The following is a 22,847-nucleotide window of genomic DNA, read 5'->3' on the forward strand; positions in this document are numbered from 1 at the left end:
ATTCAATAAATCTCGTATTTATTAAGAATAAATATGTTCAGATCAAAAAAATAAATAACTTATAATTATATAGAAAAAAAACCTTATTTTAATCTCAACTTAAATGTTTATATAGTTAAAAATATATGTTTGTATTCTCTTATAAGTTATAAGAGAATGGTTATAAGTTATAACCAAGCAAACTAAAACAAACGACAATTTGAAAGTTAACAAAGTTACTTTATACAAGTTAGTTGAAACGCACGAAAGAGATTACAACAATAACATAAGAAACAACATATCAAATATATTAAGCGATAAAAGGAAAAACATAACATTTCCATTTTCACTAATTGCATATTTCATCTTTAAACGAAATAAATTTTTTTAAAGAGACGTAAGGAATTAAAAAGTTTTAATACAAATATTTTCAGTTGTAAAGCTTATCTTTAAATTAATTTTCATTTATTTGTATTATTATGTTTACAAATAAAACCTTGTTTACTTTTTATTATAAATTTGAGTTTATCTTAACATAATAATTTTAACGGTTTATCTAGCATATTGTAATACAAGGTTAACCACAATGACAATAGAAGCATAAAAGTTACGCAACATTAACGTAGTACTAAAAAAATAAACTGCATTTTTCTTACTATGTCTTAACTTTTATATTTAAAAAGACTAGTTACATGAAACAATTAAACAGTCTTAACAGCAGTCTTAAAAAGTCTTAAACAAATAAAAGATAAACATAGTCATTTCAAATATAACAGACATATGTTATTATATGTAGTGTTGTCAGGAATATTCTTTTTAGTACAACTAACTAGTTTTATTTGATTTAGTATTGCCTGTTATGTACCTTTTAGAAATCAATAAGAGAACTTGTTAATTGAACTTCATGCAGTGTATTTATTTTGCCTTATAGCTTATTTTATACAAACTTAAAATTTTTAATAATGTAAAAATGATTTGAAAACTAAGTTTTTATATTGATTTAAAAAAAAAAAGAAATAACAACTTTAAAAAAATCTTCAATGACCATTTCAAAAGATGCTTCTGTACTAAACTAACAAGCAAAAAATATTATTTATTTGTCGATTTGGTTTGTTTGGTTTTCATAAAACTAAAGTCTTTGTTTTACTTTAATTTTACTTTATCACTTATGTATAAAAAAGCTTTACAATATTTTCGAAAAAAGTTGAATTAGTTGCGTTAAAAATATTTTCTCTAAAGTTTGTTTATTCAGAATAATTTTTGAACTGTTGTTTTAGTAACTAGTTTCAGAATGAATACTTATTTATTGCAGTGTATTTAAAACGTTTTAAACGTCTTCCTTTATTTAAGGAAATAGTCGAAATGCAATTTTATAAAAAAGTTCTAGTTAAGCAAAGCTACTAGATTTGCTTTCTTAAAAGAAGTTAAGATGATTATAATCTTTAGTTAAATTTTAATAAAACTCAAATTAAATTACAACGAAATATTGCCTAAATGAAGTGTTCAAGCATTTTTAAGTATCAACTATGAAAAAAATATTGTTATAAAACAGGTTAAAACTTTAATTCAAACTTCGACTATCATTAAAATTCTTTAATTATATATTTTTTATTAAATAAAGATAATATGCTACAAGTTAAATAACATGTTTAGCTAAGTTTCAATGATAATAAAACAGAGTACATACAAGCTAAATAATAGCTAATATAAATTTTAAGTTTAGAAAATAAAAATATACTGATTCCACTCATAACCATTATTGTAAAGTTTAACTGAGTGTACTTTTCATAACGAAAGTTTACTCAAATAACATTATCGATTTTTTAAGCTTATAACAGCTTTAAGTTTTTATACGTTTTTATAAATAAAAGACCCTTAAAGTTATTGGAAATATTAACATTCATCATTTCTGAATCTTAGCATACAACAGCACTTGTTTATAACATTTATATAAAACATTAACCTTTTTTATAAGTTTAATTAAATTTATTAAGTTGTAACAAAAATAAACGTATCAATTTTACTTTTTTAAAGTAAAATATTTTTCTAAAATAAAACTATTTTTACTTATTTAAACGCACTTTTATTTTCTTTGATAACTGAATACTTCAAGTTATACAATTTTTATTGAACAAACAAATAGAGAAGTGTATCAAACTATAAGTACTAAAATAAAACATTTTAATCCTTTTTTAAGTCAACTTAGTAACAAACTCTAAATAATTTCAAACAAATTAATTACTTATCAATCATATAAGCTAAACATGTTTATCAAAAACATTTTACAAATGATAAAAGAGCTTTTCTGGATTAACAACTCAATATATTGAAAAAAAATCTGCGAAAACAGCATATAAAAATAAGTGTCTGTAACTTTCCTAAAGCAATATAATTTCTGCTATTTGAAAAAATTGTTTTCTTTGTTAAAAACTCTTAGATTTGTTTTGATGACCTATTTATGAACAGAAACTAATGTAATCTGTTCTGATTACACTTTTTTTGATAGAAATCGTGACAAATAGAAAAATTCTACGTAATTATAACTTCGTACATGTATTGTTTAAATTTTTTCTACATAAAAAAAATTTGATCGTGAAAGGCTATTGCTAACTAAAAACTCTAAACTGAAAACTAATATATAAAGTTCTAAAATCTTTAAATGTTTGTACTTTCTTTAAATTTTAGAAAATTTAAAAAGTGGCTTAAAAAACCTGCAAAAAATACTCAGCTTTGATTAGTATGTCAAAATTGATATATAAATCTAAAAATACAAACTATAGATAAATATTTTTGTTTTAAGTTATGTAGCAGTTAGAACTTATTAATATACTGGTTGTTACTAAAATTAAAAACCATTGGTTATGTAATATTATTCAGCAACTTTTAGTAAAAATTTTTTTAAGTTAATTTAAAACAAAAAGTTAAAATAATTTACTGCACAAATAACAAAAGTTTCATTCGTGTATACGAAGAAGTTTATTATAGAAATATTTTAACGATAATTTAGATGACTAGTAGTCATTATTAGTAAACGAGTTTTCATAACTTTAATTATTTTATGTTAACATAAAAATCAAGGGTACGTATTGTTATATTACTCTACAATAATGATGAAAACTATTTCAAACTTATAATTCTCTAAATGTAAGGTTAGTTCACGAATCTTAGATTAAAATTTGTTATTTCTATCATTCTAAGCGTCATTTCTGTTACTGTTTAAAATATAGTTCAAAAATTAACTACTAATCAAATGTATCCTTAACTTTTTTGTATTTTATGACTTAAAGAAAATATAATTTCTAAAACTGCATAGTAAACTTACAAGATAACTTTTCATGTTCAACTTTTTAAAAATTGTACTTAAAAAAAAACATGGCTAGTGTTTTATTATTTCAAACGTTCTATAAAAACTAAGTTCTCGTCTATTATTCATCTAATACAAATCAATCCTAAAGTCACTTCTCTATACCAAGTTGTTGAACTGTTGTAACTTTTCAGGTTTTCATCAAGTAAATAATGATGGAAGAGATTTTAAACACAACTTTCATACTAGTAGCATTTCCTTTTTTTTTCTTAGGCTAGTTTTACAAAGCATAAAGTTTTCATATTCAGACAAAAGCAGCTATGTCATGAATTAGTACTAACCAAGTAAAAAGTTTGTGTTTTATCAAAAATAAGCCAATTTTTTCTCTTCATACAGTTAATTATGGAGTATCTAAACTAACGCAATAAACGTTTTTTGGCATTGAATCAGTCGTGCTTATGTTGTAAAACATTTTAACGAGTAACGTTTTTAGTTTAATGTTTATATTTAGTTTTGCGTTTTTATAAATTTTTCTGATTTCTATATAACATGAATATATTAACACAACTGTCCGTATATTTTTAGTTCCTACTAATAAATTTTAAGTTTATAACTAATGTTTAAGTTATTTTTAACTTGAGTAACTATTATTCTTTTATTTAAAATTATCAAGTTTTTGACTGTTTCGTAGTATCATATATAAAAACATGAACTAAAGTTAAGATTTAGTAATTTTACTACTATGAAAGGAAGTAAGTTAAAACTTAAATTTAAATGAAAAGTTGTATTTACCACAAACGTACAAAAATTACAAAAGTTGTTTTTCTTAACAAAAAATGTTGGTTTTGTTATAAATATTAAATAAATAAAATAAGACAGCTAAATTTCAGCTGTTGGTAAAAGTTTACTTAAAAAAATTTCTTCTTAAATAATTCTTATTATACCTAAATGAAAAGTATTTTTGAAGTATTTAACAAAAATTTATTAATATTCCAAAACTTAAAAAAAAAGTTAAAGTTTAATTATAAACTTTTAGAATAACGAAAATTATGATGTCTTAAAATATTTGTATTAATTAATACTACAGAGAATAATAAAACATTTTTTAAATAGTTGATCAAAAATCCCAAGGTAAATTTAATTTTGATAAAATTAAAAAACTTTCTAAAACAAATATATTTATTGTTATTATACTACTAAACCTTTTTTTTAATATAAATGTATTACTACCTATGTATGTGTTAGGGAATTACTGTTTTTTTAATCACTTTTATAGTTAGTATTTTGTTTATCAATTAAGAATATAATTTTCATTTAGCTTCAGTATAAATAACTCAAAATAAAAAACAGTTAGTACAAATTAAGTTTTTGCGTGATCTTTAAGTAATTTTTATTGTTTATACTTGTTTATACATTTCCATGTCATCATTACAACTTGTTTATACTTTCTCAATTCCTTGTAAATCTATTGTATTATGACGTATGTTTCGATGAAAAGTTATCGAAATATAAAAGTTGGCTCATAATTCAATTAAAACACAAAAATTATTTATTTATATAAACATCTTATGCGATTATTTGCATAGAAGTATTTAAAATATTTTTACTGAAAACTAAAAAAACTTAAAAATATAAACAAGTAAAGTTAACAAAAAATAACTAGTTTTAAGTTCGAATATTTAAAGATTAGGTAATTAATTAAAATTTACAGAAATAAATATTTACACTTTATGTGCATATTTAATAACTTTATTTAAAAAACTGTTTTTAAAATCTGATGTTTAAAAACTTATATAATAGTTTTTTTTATTTAATATCTTTTTTAGTCATAACAGTATTTAGATATTTTACTAAATTACTTTTTTTTACGATACCTTAAACTGTTTTTTAATTTCACATTGCTTAACATTTAATTGAAAAAAACAAAACTTTTACACTTAGTAAGCAAAAAATATATTTCAACAAAATTAAATAATGTAGCAAAACATATAAACAAAAGAAATATACAGCTACTTAATAAAAAAATCAACTCTAGTTAATAAAAGTAAATTCAAAATGCTTGTTTTTTATATTGAATACTAAGTGAGTCGAGTTTAGTCGCTTAAAAATTCATAAACAAACCATGAACCGTTGATAATACGTAGTTGCTATGTCATAATTCTTAAACAAATCTTACATAACTAAGATTTTTTATTAATAAAAAACTTTTTTTTTTGAAAATAAAATTTAAAACACTGTTGCGTTTTTAAATTTATTATAATTTTCACCCGAATTTTTAACATCGTTTTAATTTTTGGTATTCTACATCGGTTTGGTTTACGTTTTTCTTGTTTTAAAACACTTAAAACGGAATTCTTTATCTTCAAGGCAATTTGTTTTTTTTTTCTTTTGATTTGATAATGCTTATTATTTAGGTTTGTTTAAAAATTAAAAGTTTTAAATTATTTTTTTAGATTAACAAAATTTTGAATTATTTCTCCGTATCTACCATTATTGTAACAAGTTTTTGTATAGTATTTTTATTCATAAATTTTCAATGAAAGTTTAAAAATACTTCATTTTTCTTACTTATTGCATCATAAAAAGTTCAGATTTGTTATTATGCCGTCACTGCAGTTGCATTTGGATGACTAGTGAAATTGAGATTGGATGAATGTTGGGCTTGTATATTTTGAAAAGACAATGTGTTTCGATTGTTTATTTAGCGCGAGTCGAGTGCTGTTTAAAATATTTCGTATATAACAATTTACACACTACAACGTAATTATTCAAAAACAAATTGTCGTGTACATTGTTTAAACTGTGAAATCTTTATTTGAGACATGAATTTTATTTTGAAGCTAGCTGTCGGAGTCGCATTCATTGCTATATTTTTAGAAACCGAAGATTTTGTTAACAAAGTTTTGATCGATCAGAACCTGATAGAGAAGCCTTTGAACTTCAAATACATTACGTAAGTTTAATGAAAATTTTAAAAGTCAACAAATTAACGCTTTTCTTTGTAAATTTTGGTAGTTTTAATTATTTTTGTAACAAATAGTTTTCGCAAAAAATTTTGAGTTCATTTAAAAATAACTTTATACATGAGTCATTGTTTTAAAACATTTAAAAGTGGTTTTTGTGTACAGTTATGAAAAGAAAAAACTTATAAATAACAATACGCAGTTTATAAGTTTAACAGCTTATATTTTTACAGTGTATGCACATATTTACGTACATACTCAACTATTCATTTAATTTTTATTTTTTTTTAAACTCTACTTTACTTGAAAAATACTACCTATAATAATTTTTACCTATCATCTAAGTCAGTTGAGTTGTCATTGTAAAGTAAAATTAATACTTAACTTACTTAAGCTAAGTTTTTACTTATTAAGATATTACTAATTATTTTTAATGCCTGAGAAACTTAAATTAGATAAAAACAACTGAATAACTTATAATTTTACTTAAAACTGTTGTTTTATTTAAAACGGCAGTTGTATCTCCAAAAATACATAACGCATAACCTAAAATTATGTATTTATTACAATAAGACTACAAAACACAGTAATTGTTTATTGAAAGTACTTTTCTCTTTGCTTTATTTTAAAACCTATTTTTTCAAGCGGGTGCGAGTTTATCTTGAAGCTGATAGGAAACGCTTTCGTCAAGCGCAAACAAAAAGAAGAAGAGAAAATTTTCGACAAGCCGACGCTAAAGCTCAAAAAGGAACTCATGAAGATCATAAAACAAAACACGAAGCAGAAGAACTTGAAAGAGAAAATAGCCGACACTTACGAGAAGCTGAAGGACATGATCACGATGAGGAACATCAAGATGCCCTGCTTGTTCGGTAACTGCAAGATTGGGGACAAGATCAAGAAGGAGAGAGCAGAGTATGAGAGGATGCAGGTGAAGAAGACCAAGATGAACAAGAACAATGTTTTTGCGAGTGACAAGATCGCAAGGATGGCTGAAAAAGCGGAAGAGAAGGATAAAAAGCACAAACCTACTTTTTAAAAAAAAATGTAAACGGACGTTTTTTTAAGTGAAAAAGTCTAAAAAAACAATTTACTTTATTTTTCAAGGTCTGATTTTATTAAAAAAGCGTTTGTCTCTTGATTTTGAATATAATAATAAATAAACTTTAAAACTAAAAAACTAGTGCGCTGACAATTTACCATGTTTTTTCTTCTTTGGTTTTTGATGCCATACTTACATAAAAGTTTGCTAGCTTATAACTATTTTAAAACAAAGATTAAGATAATTTAGTTTATATAGAGAAACTTTTTTTTATTTGGATGAAACACAGAATTAATCACAGAATACTTAAAGATTTATTCGTTATATTTTATAAGTGCCTTTAATTTTTTTCTTATATTTTTACGTATTTTAATTAGGTAAGTTATAAGAAGTTAACCTTGAAGTGTTTCAGCTTACTTTATTTTTGGTTTTATTGCTCTAAAATTTAAGCTAGAAACTTTTGTAAATTGATTTAATTGTAAATGTGTTTATGTACTATAACCTTTATTTAGTGTCAGCCTTTTTTAAGCTGCATTTTCTTTAACAAAATTTATAATATATCTTTTAAAATATGGACAGTATGACCGTGAAACAGTTACCAATTTTAGCAAATCTTAAAAAAATTAAAAAATCTAGTTAATTTATATTATATAACTTTTTTGCGTTTGATAAAAAATACAAAATAATATTCTTTCAACATATACTTGTTTATATTCAATTGAAGCTTTTTAAGCTAAATAAATAAAAATACTTATTACAGTTTTAAATCTTAAATAATGATAATCAAATATTTTTTAAAAAAAAGCATCTTTACATTTAATTAAATTACTTTGATGTTCATTTGTTTTATGAAATTAATGTGTATATAGATATACGTGTTTCTTTTATTTACTATAAAAATGTTAAACTAAAACTAAAGTTTTGTAATTAAATAACTAAAACATATTCAGAACTAGAAGGTACAGAATTTGAACTAAATAACTTTTTATTTGTTTTAATTACCCTTAGGTTTAACAATAAACTCTCTATTAACATAATTTGTTTTTTAAGTTGAATTATTAATGTTCTTTTTAAAAAAAATTAATAAGCAAAAAGTATTTAATCATATCTACAGTTAAAATGTTTTTGTTAAATATAAAAGTTAAATTTTCTTAGAAACTGTATAAAATAACAGTAAAATTCGTTAAATAAATATAAAAAAATAATTGTACATTTATTGACAAACGTCTCAGTTAAATTTTATAATAACACAACGGTTTCTTTTTCGTTTAAAGTTCTAAATCTAATCAGTAACCAGTTTTTTTTTTGCTAAGCTTTCATAATTACAAGCAGTACTTGTTGTTTGAAGTACTTCTAGTCTCATTTAAATTTTAACTAACTAAAACAATTGTAGTAGTTTTGATTTGTTTTGTTCAAGCTGATACATTACATAAATGAAATGCGTTAAAGCACCTGAAACTTGCTTTTTATAGATGTATAACAATAACTATAGTTCAGTGAACGATAACAAAAACGCTCAATATATTTACTCCTGGGACCGGAGCACGAAAAACCTTTCGGTTACGGATGTCTTGTCCAGGTCATATTTAAACTTTTAATAGTTTACTAAACACGAAAGGTTAAGATGTAAAATAAAATTATTAAACTTTTGTTTTGATTTTTCTTGAAAAATAACTTTACAATAATAAAAATTTTAGTTCAGTTTAAATTTTTCATACAATTTAGTCTTAAGTAAACCGTCATCTAATTTTTAATATTTTCACAACTAAATTGTAACTTTTTTGTTAGGAATTTATGTTTACTGCATTAATTTTCATTATGAAACGCGAAATTTTTTAGTTATTTGAAAAATTTTTGAGTTGATTACTTGTTTTCAGCAGTTTTTTGAATAAATAAATGAATAACAATATAGTAATAAATTATTATGTGCAAAAACCAAGTAAATTAAGTTTTTTTTTATGATTTATAAAAATATATACTCTTCTCAAGAAAACATACAAGTTGAAAATTAATAGTTTTATTTTAAATGGCTAGATTAATCACAATAAAGTACTAAAATTATAGAGGTCGATTTGGAAAACTAGTGAGAAACAGGTGCGTTTTTTATAATTTGAGAACAATAAACTATTTCTATAATTGAAAATATGAATTTATTAGCCTTTTTATGTAGAATATTTGCAACAATATTTATATTAAAAAGTTGTTACCTAAAATAAAGTACTAAAGGCTGCTGTTGATAACTTTTTAGGCAAGTTGTAAATTCGGTCAACGCTAATACTATTTGTGATAAAAACATTAAGTTTAAATAAAGTCTTACAAAAAAATAAAACTTTACAGGCTGAGTTACGTTTTAAGCTAATTTAGAATAAGAAAAGCTTACTAAAAAAGTTGCCTGACGGTAAACATCAAGTTGCTTTACAACTATTCAAGAATTTTATTAAAAAGTTAAATAAAAAATGCATTTTTAGTACTTAGAACTACTTATTTTTTGAATTTAGGAGTTTCTGTTAATATATTGTAAGGTTTTTCTGTTGTGAACAATTTTTTTTGTATTTTTCTATTAGTTTGCTTTTAAAGTAAAATACCTTTAAAAAAAATTTAGCACTTTTGGATTTGAAATAAAATTTACTCAGAGTTATAAATAAATACTACTAAATGCATTAAAAAACTTTCTAAAGGTTTGTTTTTTTTTAATTTTTAAACTTTAAAGAAACTTAACAACATGACACGATTTATAATTATATATTACCTAGTCTTAGATTAATATGATATCTAAAATATCTGTATTGTATGTATTTATTGTATACTACACACAAGGTCAATACATTATTGTTTTAGTTTATTGCTAAGTTAAAAAAGCTCATGAATTAAAAAAATAGTTTATTTAATTATTTTATTCTCAATAGTCAAATTATTTTACAACTGAAATTTAAATATATTTCAACCTACAGCTATTAAGCTACAAAAAGGGTAAACTTAGTTTACTTTACTAGCTAGTAGATTAAGAGTAGTTTAGTCTAAAATTTTTTAAATTAAGCAAGTAAAATTATAAATAATAAAAATAATTCTAGCTCGTCGTTTAAAAAAGTATGTTTCGTTGTTTGTTAGTTATTCTATTTAATTTAAAATGTTAATACCACACTTGTTCACAAAACAATGTATTTTGACTAGGGGATTTTTAAATTTTCTAAGAAAGGTTACTAATATTTATTTGAGTAAATACCTTAAATTTAAAACCATACTGCAAAATTACCAATAAAGCTATAAAATATATATGGGCAGTTGTTGCAACTAAATGGTTAATGTTTTAGTTTTAATTTACGAAATTTTTATATAACTATACGTGTTTTTTTTTGAATTTTTAAGTAATTGATCCTTTCTATTGTAAAGCAAGGTCTTGAAAATGTTGATATATTTTAGAAGCTAGCAAATAAATTAAATAAACCAATATTACTATGAACCAAAACTTTACTGTTTGTACTATATGGGCTTCCAATTTCCTGGATTTACCTTGATTTTTTTCAGTATTCTATTGCTGGGTAAATGTTTAATTATATTTACAAGGATTTTTTTTTTGGTTGTGAGGAACTTAGATGAAATTAAGCCTTTTAAAAGCATTTGGAAATCATATAAGCATTTACTTATTTTATTGATACACTAGAATGCAACTCGTGCACTTTATTAAGTTTTTGAATAAGAAATGCTTTTAATGTGATTTTGTAGACATTATAATACATATAATTAAATTATTTAAATTTATAGTTGGTAAAATATGAGTCCTGCGCATACCATAGTTGTTTTTTCACTGGAAAAAATTATACCAGACAAAAAAGTGTACTAATATAAGCAACACTTTAAAAAAAAATCAAGTTTTGCAGACATGTAGTTAAATTCAGAGTCATGAATCAATTTGTTTTGTTAATATTCTATATAATGTGTTAAAAATATCATCACCCTCTAAACTTTACCAAAAAAACACTTATATTTGCTTTTTTAAAGTGTAGGCCATTACCAAAGTTACAAAACAATTAAAATTTTACAGACATGTTTTCAAACATACAGTTATGAATTTGTTTGTTTTTATTTTTTAACAAATTATTAAAATTTTCATTATTTTCTGAACTTAACACCTATATTTGTCCAGTCTGATTTTCTCCAGTAAAAAAAGACTATTGTGCACACCAGATTGTAAGTAAACTTTTTTAAAAGAATATTTTATCTGGTAGTTTTATTACTCAGTTAAATTAAACTTATAAATTTATCCAATAAAGTTTTGAGATAAAAACATGTTCTAATAGTACTGGATTTTTATCAATAAAATTTGGTTTGAATAGTTTTTTTGGATTTTTTATTCAAGTTTTGGAACGTTCTATAATATATAAAGTAAAGAAACAATAAATAAAAATATATAATAACCAAATTTGATATTTTATAAAGTATTTTAAACAAAAGTAATTATTATGAAAAAAGCTGGAGATAAGGTATAATAATAAGTATCAACTTTTACAAAAGGGTCCACAAAATAAGTTTTTATTTTTGAAGAACTTAGTCTTTTTAGAAAGGTATTAAACTAATATTTTATTTTAGTGCAGCAGATACATGACTAACAAATTTAGATAGAATAAAAAATGTTATTTATTTAAAAGACATAGTTTGTATGTTGTGTTCAAGTTATAAAAACTAGCAAAGTACTAGTTGAAGAGTAAAATACCAAAAGTAAAAAAATGTCTAGACCAGGAGTTGACAAACTCAAACTTTTGTCTTGCTCCCAAAGTTTTATTTTAATAACTTGAGTAGAATTATTGAATAAAAATTATGTTTTTAAGTTTTATTCTTATTTTGTAGAACTAATATATTCTTAAATAAAAAATGGTTAAAAATAGAAATTTGAAAAAAAAACTGGAGTTTTGAACAAAAATCACTAAAAACCTGAAATTTTAAACAACTTTTACATATTAAGTAGTAAAATTTCAATTTGACGCAAAATTCTATCATATAGATAAATGTTTTTTGTCATCATCAATTTTTTTATTAAAAAACACATTAAAGTAGCTTTACAGTATCTTTTCAATGTTTTTATACTATTTAACACAGTGTTTTACCTTAAACTTAATTTTAAACTATTAATAGACCCAAACGAAATAACAACTTGAGGAAATTTTGAAAACCTGGAGAAAAGCTTCCAAAAACTATTGCCAACCCTGATTAATTGAATTAATTTTATATTGTGATATGTTTTTATTTAATAAAATAATTAAAATGAGTTTCTTAGACATTTGAGCTGTTGTAAAAACTTAAGTTTTTAAAATAAGCCTTTCATTGACACACTTATTTGTGTAATACTATAATTCAGACAGAAACTTATCATGAGGATTAAAAGTATTTGAGTAAAAATAAAGTTCTAAGTCTGAACTGTTTACAGATAGTATAAAGTTAAACTTTAAGTGATGATATATTTTTTTTAATACTAAATATATTTAATAAGTTTTTGAAAAAGGGTTTAAACTTTGAGTCAGATGCATTAAAAATAAATTTTTGAGATAAAGTTTTAAAGCTTTTGAAATGGGCTAAAAAAATTTCAGTTACTTAAAAAATATTTACTGGAACATTATCTTGATAGGATAAAAAGTAAAAGTTTAAATTTTAGTGACTGAGCTGTTAAAATATGTTCTTTAAATTATTAAAACTTTGGTTGCCAAACATTAAAGTAAGTTTGAATATTTTTCAGAATGTTTAGAAAACTTAAGCTGAATCAGGCTTTAAGGTTTTTTCTACAAAACTTGGGCTTAATTTGGTTTTTCTAAACTAAGGCTAGTTATTAAGATATGAGAATTGTCATAATCAGGCTACTCAAGGTCATTCAATCTGTTTTTTTTTTCTGCCTAAAAAAGTGGCAACCCTGAACTATATATTTCATGATAATAATCCTTTTATTTAGTTTTTTAAAACTGTTCTAGTTTGATAAATAATGGTTTTTACTACTTTTTTGTTAAGTTTCTGTAAATTCAGACTAGTATTTGGTCACCCATGCATTCTTTTTGCTTCAATAAAAGACATCCTGAACATGTACAGATAAAGTACATAATTTACATTATAGTTTTATTTGCTGAAATTATTATTTACTTCAATTTACTTTATAAAATCAGGTTTTAATCAATTTTTATGGTTCTAAGCCTGTTTTTTTGGTTTTGTATACAAAGATGCTATTCAAATTAAATGTCTTGTATCTTTATCCTACATAGTTTTTATGTTATATATAAAAAAAATTTATGGTTAATGTTTTACCAAGATGAAGTTTTTACTATGTTTGTTGTACTTAAAGGACAAAATAGAAAATTCTATGGCTTGTTTAGTTCTTAAACATAAAATTTAGTTAATTAAAACACAAAACTATTAGACTTTGCTTATCAACTTTTTTTTGAAAATATTAGTTTTGTTTCGTTATTGTTGTAAACTAAAAAGTTATTTTACAGACTTTAAAAGTTTAGTTTTATATACTTTACCAATAGCATAAGCCTTTAAGGTCGTAGGTCTTCAAGCTAAAAAATATGTTTTTACTATAAGCTTGAAAAAAAATTTATAATTTCACCCAACTGTATTAAACTGAGCTGCCTAGTAGGTGAGCGTATAAATTTTTATTTGTTACTTTTAGGACACTAAAATGGCTTAGACTTTTTATTCAAATTGCTAAACTTATATAAATTGAAGCTAGATGTTTAAAACTTTTAAATCAGTTGATCCTTTTTTATTGATGTTTTTGTTTCATTTGCACTTGTTTAACAAAAATGTTTATTTATATTTCTTAATTTATGGGTGAGCAATTTTTTCAGTCTGCAGGCCAGATAGGGAAAAATTTAGTCATTGGTATGCCAAAGCACTTCAATTTTATTTAATTTAGGAAAACTACTCAGTTATCCATTTCAGTTAGACAAAATACTAATTCTATACTATTTTTTTTACTATTTTTAGTGTAAGTTTAATAACTTACACTAAATATTTAATAATTTAATAATATATTAAATTTAATAATTTAAAATTTGATAATTTACACTAGTTCAAATTTAGAAAATTTATCAATTTTGATAAAGTGTTTTATTACTATTGCATCAAACTATTTTAACCTTACTCAGGGTTCCCAAAAAACCTGAAATTTAGGCTAAAAAATTGTGGAATTTGATAAACTTTGAAAAAAACCTGGAATTATAAACAATTTTTTCATGCCAAGTAGTAAAATTTTAATTTGACTCGAAAAATCTACCATACAGATAAAAAAATGTTATCATCATCAAATATTTATTATTAAAAAATCATTTAAACTAGCTTTACAATGTTGTTATACTAATCACAAAGTTTTTAGCCTTAAACTTAGCTTTAAACTAAAAATAAACCCAAAAACATGTACTTTTGAAAACTTAGAAGAAATTCAGAAAACATTGTGGAAATTTCTTAAAAAAAATTGGCATACTAAATTTTTGTTGGAAGTTTTCTGTCAAATTTTTAAAATGGATCCAAATAACTTAATGAAAAAGTTCTTTGTAATATGAATTCTTAACAACATTTGCATTAGTGCTTTCCCCAATTATTATGTTTAGCTTAATTATTTTAAGTTTGTAGTTTTAGCAAAACAAACTTTTCAGCAAAGACATCAATAAAAAATACATCAAAGTTTACTTAACAGTTAAACTTTTGTTTTGTACAGAATAAATTTAATTTTTAAATTGTCTAGTGTTATTTTAAATATTGTCAAGTTTGTTAATTAATCTCTTAGTTATTTTTAAAATCAGATTAATCTTAGTAAGTTTTCAATAACAATCTAGCTATCAAAATCTTAACTGTCTAAAAATAACTTAACATATATAGTATCCATTATTTTTAAAAGTTTTTAATATTTTTTTATTGATATCTTTGCTGAAAAGTTTGTTTCAATTTGTATTTTTCAGTTAATCCTTAGAAAATTTTGAAATCCTTGTTTTCTTTCAGAATACTGTATAAAAATAAAACATGCCAAGGTACAACAACAAGCAGAAAGGTAACAGAAACAACCAACAGAGAGGCAAGAAGAACCACAGAAAGCCACCAGCACACGGCAAACAAGACGGCTACTCTGTCATATCCAGAGAAAACTGCCTAAGTGACCAGGAAGAAAAAGAGAATGAAATAAGCTTCACGGTTGCCATGTGGGACCTGGGACACTGTGACCCCAAAAAGTGCAGTGGCAGAAAATTAGCCAGAATGAACCTGGTCAAGACCTTGAGGCTGCAGCAGTTCTTCCCTGGCGTTGTCTTGTCACCCATGGCAACCAAGTATGTCTCCCCTGCTGACAAAGATGCTGTGCTTGACAACGGGGTCTGTGTGATCGACTGCTCCTGGGCAAAGCTGGACGAGACTCCCTTCTCCAAGATGAAGGGAGGATTTCCCAGGTTACTGCCCTACATGGTGGCTGCCAACCCTATCAACTACGGCAAGCCCAGGAAGCTATCATGCGTTGAGGCGTTTGCAGCAACATTGTACATAGTAGGGTGCAAGAGAGAAGCAAACATACTGCTTGGCAAGTTCTCTTGGGGCCACAGCTTTGTGGAGCTGAACCGCAAAATACTGAAAAAGTACCAAAAGTGCTCCGATGCAGCCGATGTCAAGAGAGTTGAGGAGGAGTACCTGGAGAGCTTATTGCAGGAGAGCGATTCTGACTATGATCCGTTTGATATTGATTCTGACGTTGAGTGCGGGAATCCCAATCACAGAAACAACTACTCCTCAGATGAAAATAGTGATTCAGAAGAAAGCAGTGAGGAGGAGGAAAGTGATTGTGAAGAAGATGTTAATAATGAAGAATTAAATGTTGAAAATGACTCTGAAGCCTTGAGTGGCTCTGAAACAGACTCTGGAAGTGATGACAGTTTAGAAAACAATCCAAATTTAAATGCAGAAGCATTTTCTACATTATCATTAAACTAAATTCCATAGTGGTTTTTAACTATTGCTTAATTTAACACTTTAGATTAATATATATTTTTAGAATATGTTTTGTTTGTTTTACACTCAAAAAAGTTTTTAATTCAAAAAAAAAAAGCTAACTTAATAGTTTTAGGTGTTTTAAAATTAAATAGTTTTTAATAGATTACTGAATTTAAATGTTTATTGTAGATAATTATGTTCTGAATTCGTATAGTTTTTATCCTATAGGAAATTTTTTCTGATGATTTTCTGTCATTAAACTACCTATGAATATTTTGGCAGATAGATAACTATTATTTTCTATTTAAAAAGTTACCAAGTTTATTTTAGTTTTTAGTTCTTTCATGGATTCTAATAAATTTCTTAAAACTTTACTAATGATCACATTGACTGTTGATTTTTTGAATAGTATTTTTAATTCGTGTTTTGTTTGAAGTCACAGTTTTGAAAACATTTTTTTAATAATGCCTTACAGTTAAATTTTGTTTTAAAATGCACCTCTAAAAAGTAAGTTTTTAAATTATTCTTAGTAACAATTCTTGTAATTTTGTTGCTATAACTTAAAGTTTTTATTTTAAAAACTTTCAGGTATAGAATCTAAAAATATTTTTTTCTATTTAATTCGTTGGAACTGACAAAGGTTAGTTAGTAAAATAATTTATATATTTCTATTTAAGTATTTAAACTATTTAGGTGATTCCTTTACTAATAAAGATCCTAACGAAACAAGTTCACTGGAATGTATAATGTTAACAAATTTAAACAGTAACTATTTAAGTATTTTAAACTACTAAAAAGCATTTAGTTTTTTAATTTGTTGCTATTGATTTTTTTTAATGTAATTGATCTCTAAACTATGTTACAATGTTGTAAAAGCAATGTTTTATATATTGGTTTAAACTGCCCTTTATTGACTCAACATACTTAATACATATTTAATAAGTAATTTAAAGGTTTTTAAATTGAAGTATACCATGAAAAACTAACTTAAGAAAAACAAAAATTAACATAAAATTATAATCACTTTTCTTAAAATGCTAACTTTTAATAATGTATAGCACGGTTGCCAATAAATCTGAAATCCTGGAAAAACCTGAAAACTAGACAATTTAGATTAAAAAAACCTGGAATTTTAAACAATTTTTTCATGTCAAGTAGTTAAGTTTTAATTTGATACAAAAAATCTATCATATGGACAAAAAAAATATTAAAAAACATATTTAAAGTAGCTTTATAGTATCTTTTAAATGTTGTTATACTACGTAACACAGTTTTAACCTTAACCTTAAACTTAGCTTTAACCTAAAAGTAGACTCAAAAATGTGTACTTTTTAAAACCTGGGGGAAATTAAAAAAATAATTTGGCAACCGTGGTACAAATATTTAATAGTTTAGTATGCCTCTTCAAAAATAGTTTTGATCAAAGGCATTTTAGTTTCATACTTAGTATATGGTTTGCATAAATCATATTAATCAGGCTTAGTAGAGTCAATTTAGAATTTAAATTAAAAATACAATATTTTTAAAGTATTTTGAAAACTAACTTCAATTTTTTTAGTGTAGTTTAACTATGCGTTATTTATACTTTAAAATATATCTTACGTTTTCATTTAATGTAATGCCTTTAAACTAGACCTTTTTATTACATTAAACATATTGAAATTAAAAATAAACATTTAAATTTATACACTTTTTTCAAAGTTATTTGCACAGTGACACCAGCTGCTATAAGCTAGTAAATTTTAGTGAACCTCTATATTAAAAAAGCTCTTTGCAGTTATGTGACGATTGCATGTACTCTTCTGTTTAAAAGATGTTTACTACCTGATTTTCTGATTCAAACAGTTTTTACACTTAGATAATTTAATTTTGTTCCTCTAAAAGCCTAATGTGAGCAAACATACCGCTTGTTATTGCACTTGGTGGTTGTCATGGTAGTCTTCATTACTTTGTCTAGTTTGAGGCATTATGATTTACTTATTGGTATATATTTTGATAATAATAGTTTAAAAATTTATTAGTGCAAAAATCAAGCTAATTTATATACAATTTGCAACTTAGTATATAGAGATTGCTTTTTTTAATTTTGTTTCATAAAGCTTTTAACAAGTATATGAGTTTCATTATCAAGTGGTAAATGTTAAATGAAGTTGAAAAATTTTTTAGTAGTTTACATGGTTGCCACTGATCAAGCTGAGAAAAATTTCCTGACTTTTTACCAAAATTTTCCTGACTTTTCTAAATCAGTTTTACTTATAAAAATAGTTCACTTAGTCTAATAAAATACTACCCAAACTGTTTAATATAAAATCCTTAAATTAAAAATCAATTAAAAAAGAATATATTTAAGTAACTTTAAAAAAAAGGCATAAAAAAGTAAACTATATATCTGTTGTATGAAATAGTTCCAAAATCTTTTCAACTTCATTTAACACTTAACAATGAAACTCGTTAAATTCGTGAAAAGCTTTGTGAAATAAAATAAAAAAGAGCAATCTCTATATACTAAGTTGCAAATTGTATATAAATTAGCTTGAATTTTGCACAAATAAGCTTTTAAACTATTATTATCATAGTATATACCAATAAGTTAATTTGAAAAGCTTTGTGAAATAATTATAAAAGAGCAATCTCTATATACTAAGTTGCAAATGGTATTTAATACGTTTAAAGACCTTCCTATAATAGTACATATTCAATGTAATGTTTAATATTAATTAGAGTCAAAATTTTTGAAAAATTTTGGATTTTGTTCATTAAATAAAATTTTATTGCTTAATTTTTGTTCATTTAACAAAAATAAACATAGTTGTTAAATAGTTTGGTAGTAATAATAAATTGATTGTTAATAGCTAAATTTAAAGCTTTTTTACAATTAAAACAACTTTATTCTTTATTCACTCTAAATTTTTCTTTTAAATTATACTAAGTTTTGATTTTATTGTAGTAATTTCCTTTGACTCGCGTTGTTTTTGCTGCTTTCAAGAGTATAAACATAAGTATACTATAGCACCTTTAGATAGCAAACATCTCAAAGCTAACTTAAATTACTAATTCAAACGCTAGATGTCATCGGAGAGCGTAAACAAAAATGTACCTCACGGGAAGTTCACCAGGGCGCCAGGTGCCACCGTGTTGCCGGAAGCTCACAAGTACCACGCGAAGACCGAACTGCCCAAAACGATCCACACTGAGAAGGGCAACCAGAGGATGGCCCTGTTAGTTTCTTGTTTGTTTTAAATTAAATTATTGATGACTAGCTTAAAATTTTAACCCATGAACTTTTTATGATTTACTAAACTGTACTTGCATAAAGTTGCTCAAAATATTTAGAAACATGTTTAACTCGAATTACAATTTGAAAAAACTTGCAAAACCAAAGTTATACAAACTGACCTACACATCTGAGTTCTTGGTTTTTTTCCAAAATAAGTTTGCGGTTGCAAATAAAAGTGTATTGCGCTATAATTTAAAATTTTCGCAATATTTATTGTTAACATACTGTTTCAAATTTAAGAAGCTTAAAAATTAAAATCTGATGCAACTAGCTACTGATTTCAACATTTCCTTGAACTAACAATTACAGCGTTATGTCACGCCAGTTTATTACTTAATATTATTATCACAATATTTTCCCAACAGTGAGAACAGGAGGTGTCAGGACACGATGATGGCGTACATGGTGTGCGGGCGGAACATGCACAAGGCAAGGGCGAGGGAGGTGTGCAAGGCCCAACTCCAGGACTACACTGAGTGCAGAAGTGGAATTCTGTCCAAACATGTTTGTTTTGAAATAATATCAAATTAAAAAGAAATATTAAAAAACCTACTTCAAAACGTGCATGTTTTGTTGAAAATTATCACATTATATTACAAGCAGGATTGACAAAAAACTTGGAAACCCAGAATTTGACAATTTAGGCAAAAATAACCTGGAAAAACCTGGAACTTTAAATAATTTTAACTTTTTCAGTAGTAAAATATCGATTTGACACAATAAATCTATCATATAAATAGGATTTTTTTGTCATCATCAAAAATTTTTTTATTAAAAAACACATTTGAAGTAGCTTTACAGTATCTTTTCAATGTTTTTATACTATTTAACACAGTTTCTTATATAAAAATTAACTTTAAACTAAAAATAGACCTGAAGTGTGTACTTTTAAAAACCTGGAAGAAATTTGGAAAACGTGGAAATAATTTTGAAAAAACGAGTGGCAACCCTGTAAGTAGAAAAATTTTGATTTGACACAAAAAATCTATCATATAGATAAAAAACATTTGTCATCATCAAAAGTTTTATTTATTAAAAAAACACATTTGAAGTAGCTTTACAGCATCTTTTCAATGTTTCTATACTATTTAAAACAGTTTTTTACCTTAAACTTAAATTTAAACTAAAATAGGCCCAAAAGTGAGTATTTTTAAAAAGCTGGAGAAAATTTGCCAAAAACATTCGGCAACCCTGTATAAGACTAAAAGACAAAACTAAAAATTATGTTCTAGATAAGTAGTGCTTGGTTATTGAAAACTATTTTAACTACACGCAGATAATTTTGAATGCAAAACGAAGAATTACTGTATGTTTTTTTTTTGCTTTTTGTATTTGTTTGAACTTACTTTACTCTGAAATTATGAAATAGTATTTACTTGAGTTTATGTAATAATTTCACATGTTAGATTTAAGTTTTATTATTAAACTTTTACGTATTAAGATAGAATAAAATTAATTAGGTTAAATCGCATTAACTTTTCCTAGAAGTTGGATGATTAGTTATTCTGAAATATTATTAACTTACTTTGATTAATTCATAAACGTTTATCTTCCTATTTCGAAAATGAATAACAACAAATTTAATGTTACCAATATTTGGCTAGCTGATAAAAATTAGTTTCATCTTTTTTCAACAACCAAATCTTATATAACTAATTTATGATATGTTTTAGTTATAAATGTATTATAATTCAAAGGATGAATTATTTTGTAATTAAACTAATTAGAAATAATTTTTTATAAAATTTCTTATTATACTTTTACAGATCTAACAATTTTTTTAAGTTTTAAAGAAAACAGTTAATAATTTTAAATACTTAAAAAATGTTATTGTTTTTATAAACCCTTATCCAAACATTCAAAGATTTTTATAGATACAAGGTTTAAAAAAAATATTTGGCAGTTTTTATCTACGCTTGTTTTTTTAATCTATATATATAAGCATATGAATTTTTATACACTATCAATAGTTTTAAATTTTTGTCAATTTAAGATGACAAAAAACTTACAGTACTTTTAACTATATCTTAATAAAGACAGTACAAAACCTAAAGTACGCATAAAGTTAAAAAAATTTTTGCAGCTATTTTTACATGTACAACCAAAAATTCTAGCATCCACAAAGTTTTAAACTGTTAAACCAAGTTAAACTGACAGTTTTTAGCACCTGGTTTTATCAATATAAACTTTTTAATTTAATATTTTCTTCCTACGATTAAATTTTAATAATATAAATATTGTGTATGTACCAAAGATCATGACAACACCAATGTATTGATTAGCACCTGTTTTTTAAATTGTTAATTAAAAATGTTTTTATATAATAGTGTAAAATATTATGGCAAGTTTTTAACCACTTAAGTTTTAAAGTTAGTTGTCTATATTAATTTTTATTAGGATCACAGACGCAGAACATTGGAGACTTAACTGTTAAAATATTACAGTTTTTATGTAAATATTTTATATGTTTTTCTTTATTTTAATATAAATTCAAATATCTATAAGTTAAGAGACGCAGAACATAGAAAACTTGAACGTTAAATTATTAGCTTTCAGCTCCTGATATTTGTCTATGTTTTTATTTACTGTTTATTTTAATTTTGATTCAAATATCTATAGGATCAGAGGCGCAGAACATTGGAGAGGGCATCAAGAAGAATGGGAGATGCTGTTCCGTTCAATCACGGTAAAGGCGTCTGGTTGTATTAAAATAATAAACAAAATATAGTATTTTTGTGGTTATCTCGTATTTATTTCTACTGTCGGTCTAGCAAATATAAGTATCTAAAACTTAGTTTTTGGTTTTGGAAGTTAATTCAATACTTTTTTTCGTATAAATATGTATTCAATAAAACTTTAGATTAAAATCAAATTTTTTGTGTACCATATCAAATAATTTAAAGCTATATTTTGTATAATATCATTTCAAAATAAACTAATTCGCAAAGTAGTACTGTTAAAACTATCATATAAAGTTATCATATTAAACAGTTAGTTTCCAATTTTTAAGTATTTAAAGCTAAAATACTAACAAAAAAAGTGTACACTGTACTCAAATTTTTTGTTTTTATGATATACTATTATTGCAGCTTAAAGTGTGATTTAGACAAAATTATATTTTTATGACATTCCTAAATAACAAACAGGGCTGCCACAAAGTCAGGAAAAAGTGGGGGTTTATGAAAAAATTTCAGTAAATTTGATATAAGCATGCTCTTAAGGCCATAGAGGGGGGGGGGGTAAACCATGTTTTTTACAAGTTGATTTTATTTTATAGAGTTTTTTCTAAGCTTCAAGATGCTTTTTATCGTTTTAAAAAATTTCGAA

General features: G+C 24.4%; 3 protein-coding genes across 3 annotated transcripts; all 3 read left to right on the forward strand.

Annotated features, from left to right (window-relative positions):
• The first annotated feature begins 6,065 nt into the window (after positions 1-6,065).
• LOC145838467 (uncharacterized) lies at positions 6,066-8,054 on the forward strand. The gene is made up of 2 exons (XM_082946066.1): positions 6,066-6,236; positions 6,892-8,054. Exons 1-2 carry the CDS (start codon positions 6,106-6,108, stop codon positions 7,283-7,285), a joined length of 525 nt encoding a protein of 174 aa, XP_082802192.1. The 5' UTR covers positions 6,066-6,105; the 3' UTR covers positions 7,286-8,054.
• A 7,234-nt stretch (positions 8,055-15,288) lies between these two features.
• Positions 15,289-16,312, forward strand: LOC145838373 (18S rRNA aminocarboxypropyltransferase-like). The gene has a single exon (XM_082945952.1). It carries the CDS (start codon positions 15,290-15,292, stop codon positions 16,241-16,243), a length of 954 nt encoding a protein of 317 aa, XP_082802078.1. The 5' UTR covers position 15,289; the 3' UTR covers positions 16,244-16,312.
• A 517-nt stretch (positions 16,313-16,829) lies between these two features.
• On the forward strand, positions 16,830-22,470 carry LOC145838645 (uncharacterized). The gene is made up of 4 exons (XM_082946269.1): positions 16,830-16,883; positions 19,310-19,461; positions 19,886-20,024; positions 22,140-22,470. Exons 2-4 carry the CDS (start codon positions 19,310-19,312, stop codon positions 22,227-22,229), a joined length of 381 nt encoding a protein of 126 aa, XP_082802395.1. The 5' UTR covers positions 16,830-16,883; the 3' UTR covers positions 22,230-22,470.
• Positions 22,471-22,847: the final 377 nt, after the last annotated feature.

This window comes from Thalia democratica, chromosome 6 (assembly GCF_965202585.1).
Source record: "Thalia democratica chromosome 6, ktThaDemo2.hap1.1, whole genome shotgun sequence".
In the NCBI taxonomy this organism is placed as follows: domain Eukaryota; kingdom Metazoa; phylum Chordata; class Thaliacea; order Salpida; family Salpidae; genus Thalia; species Thalia democratica.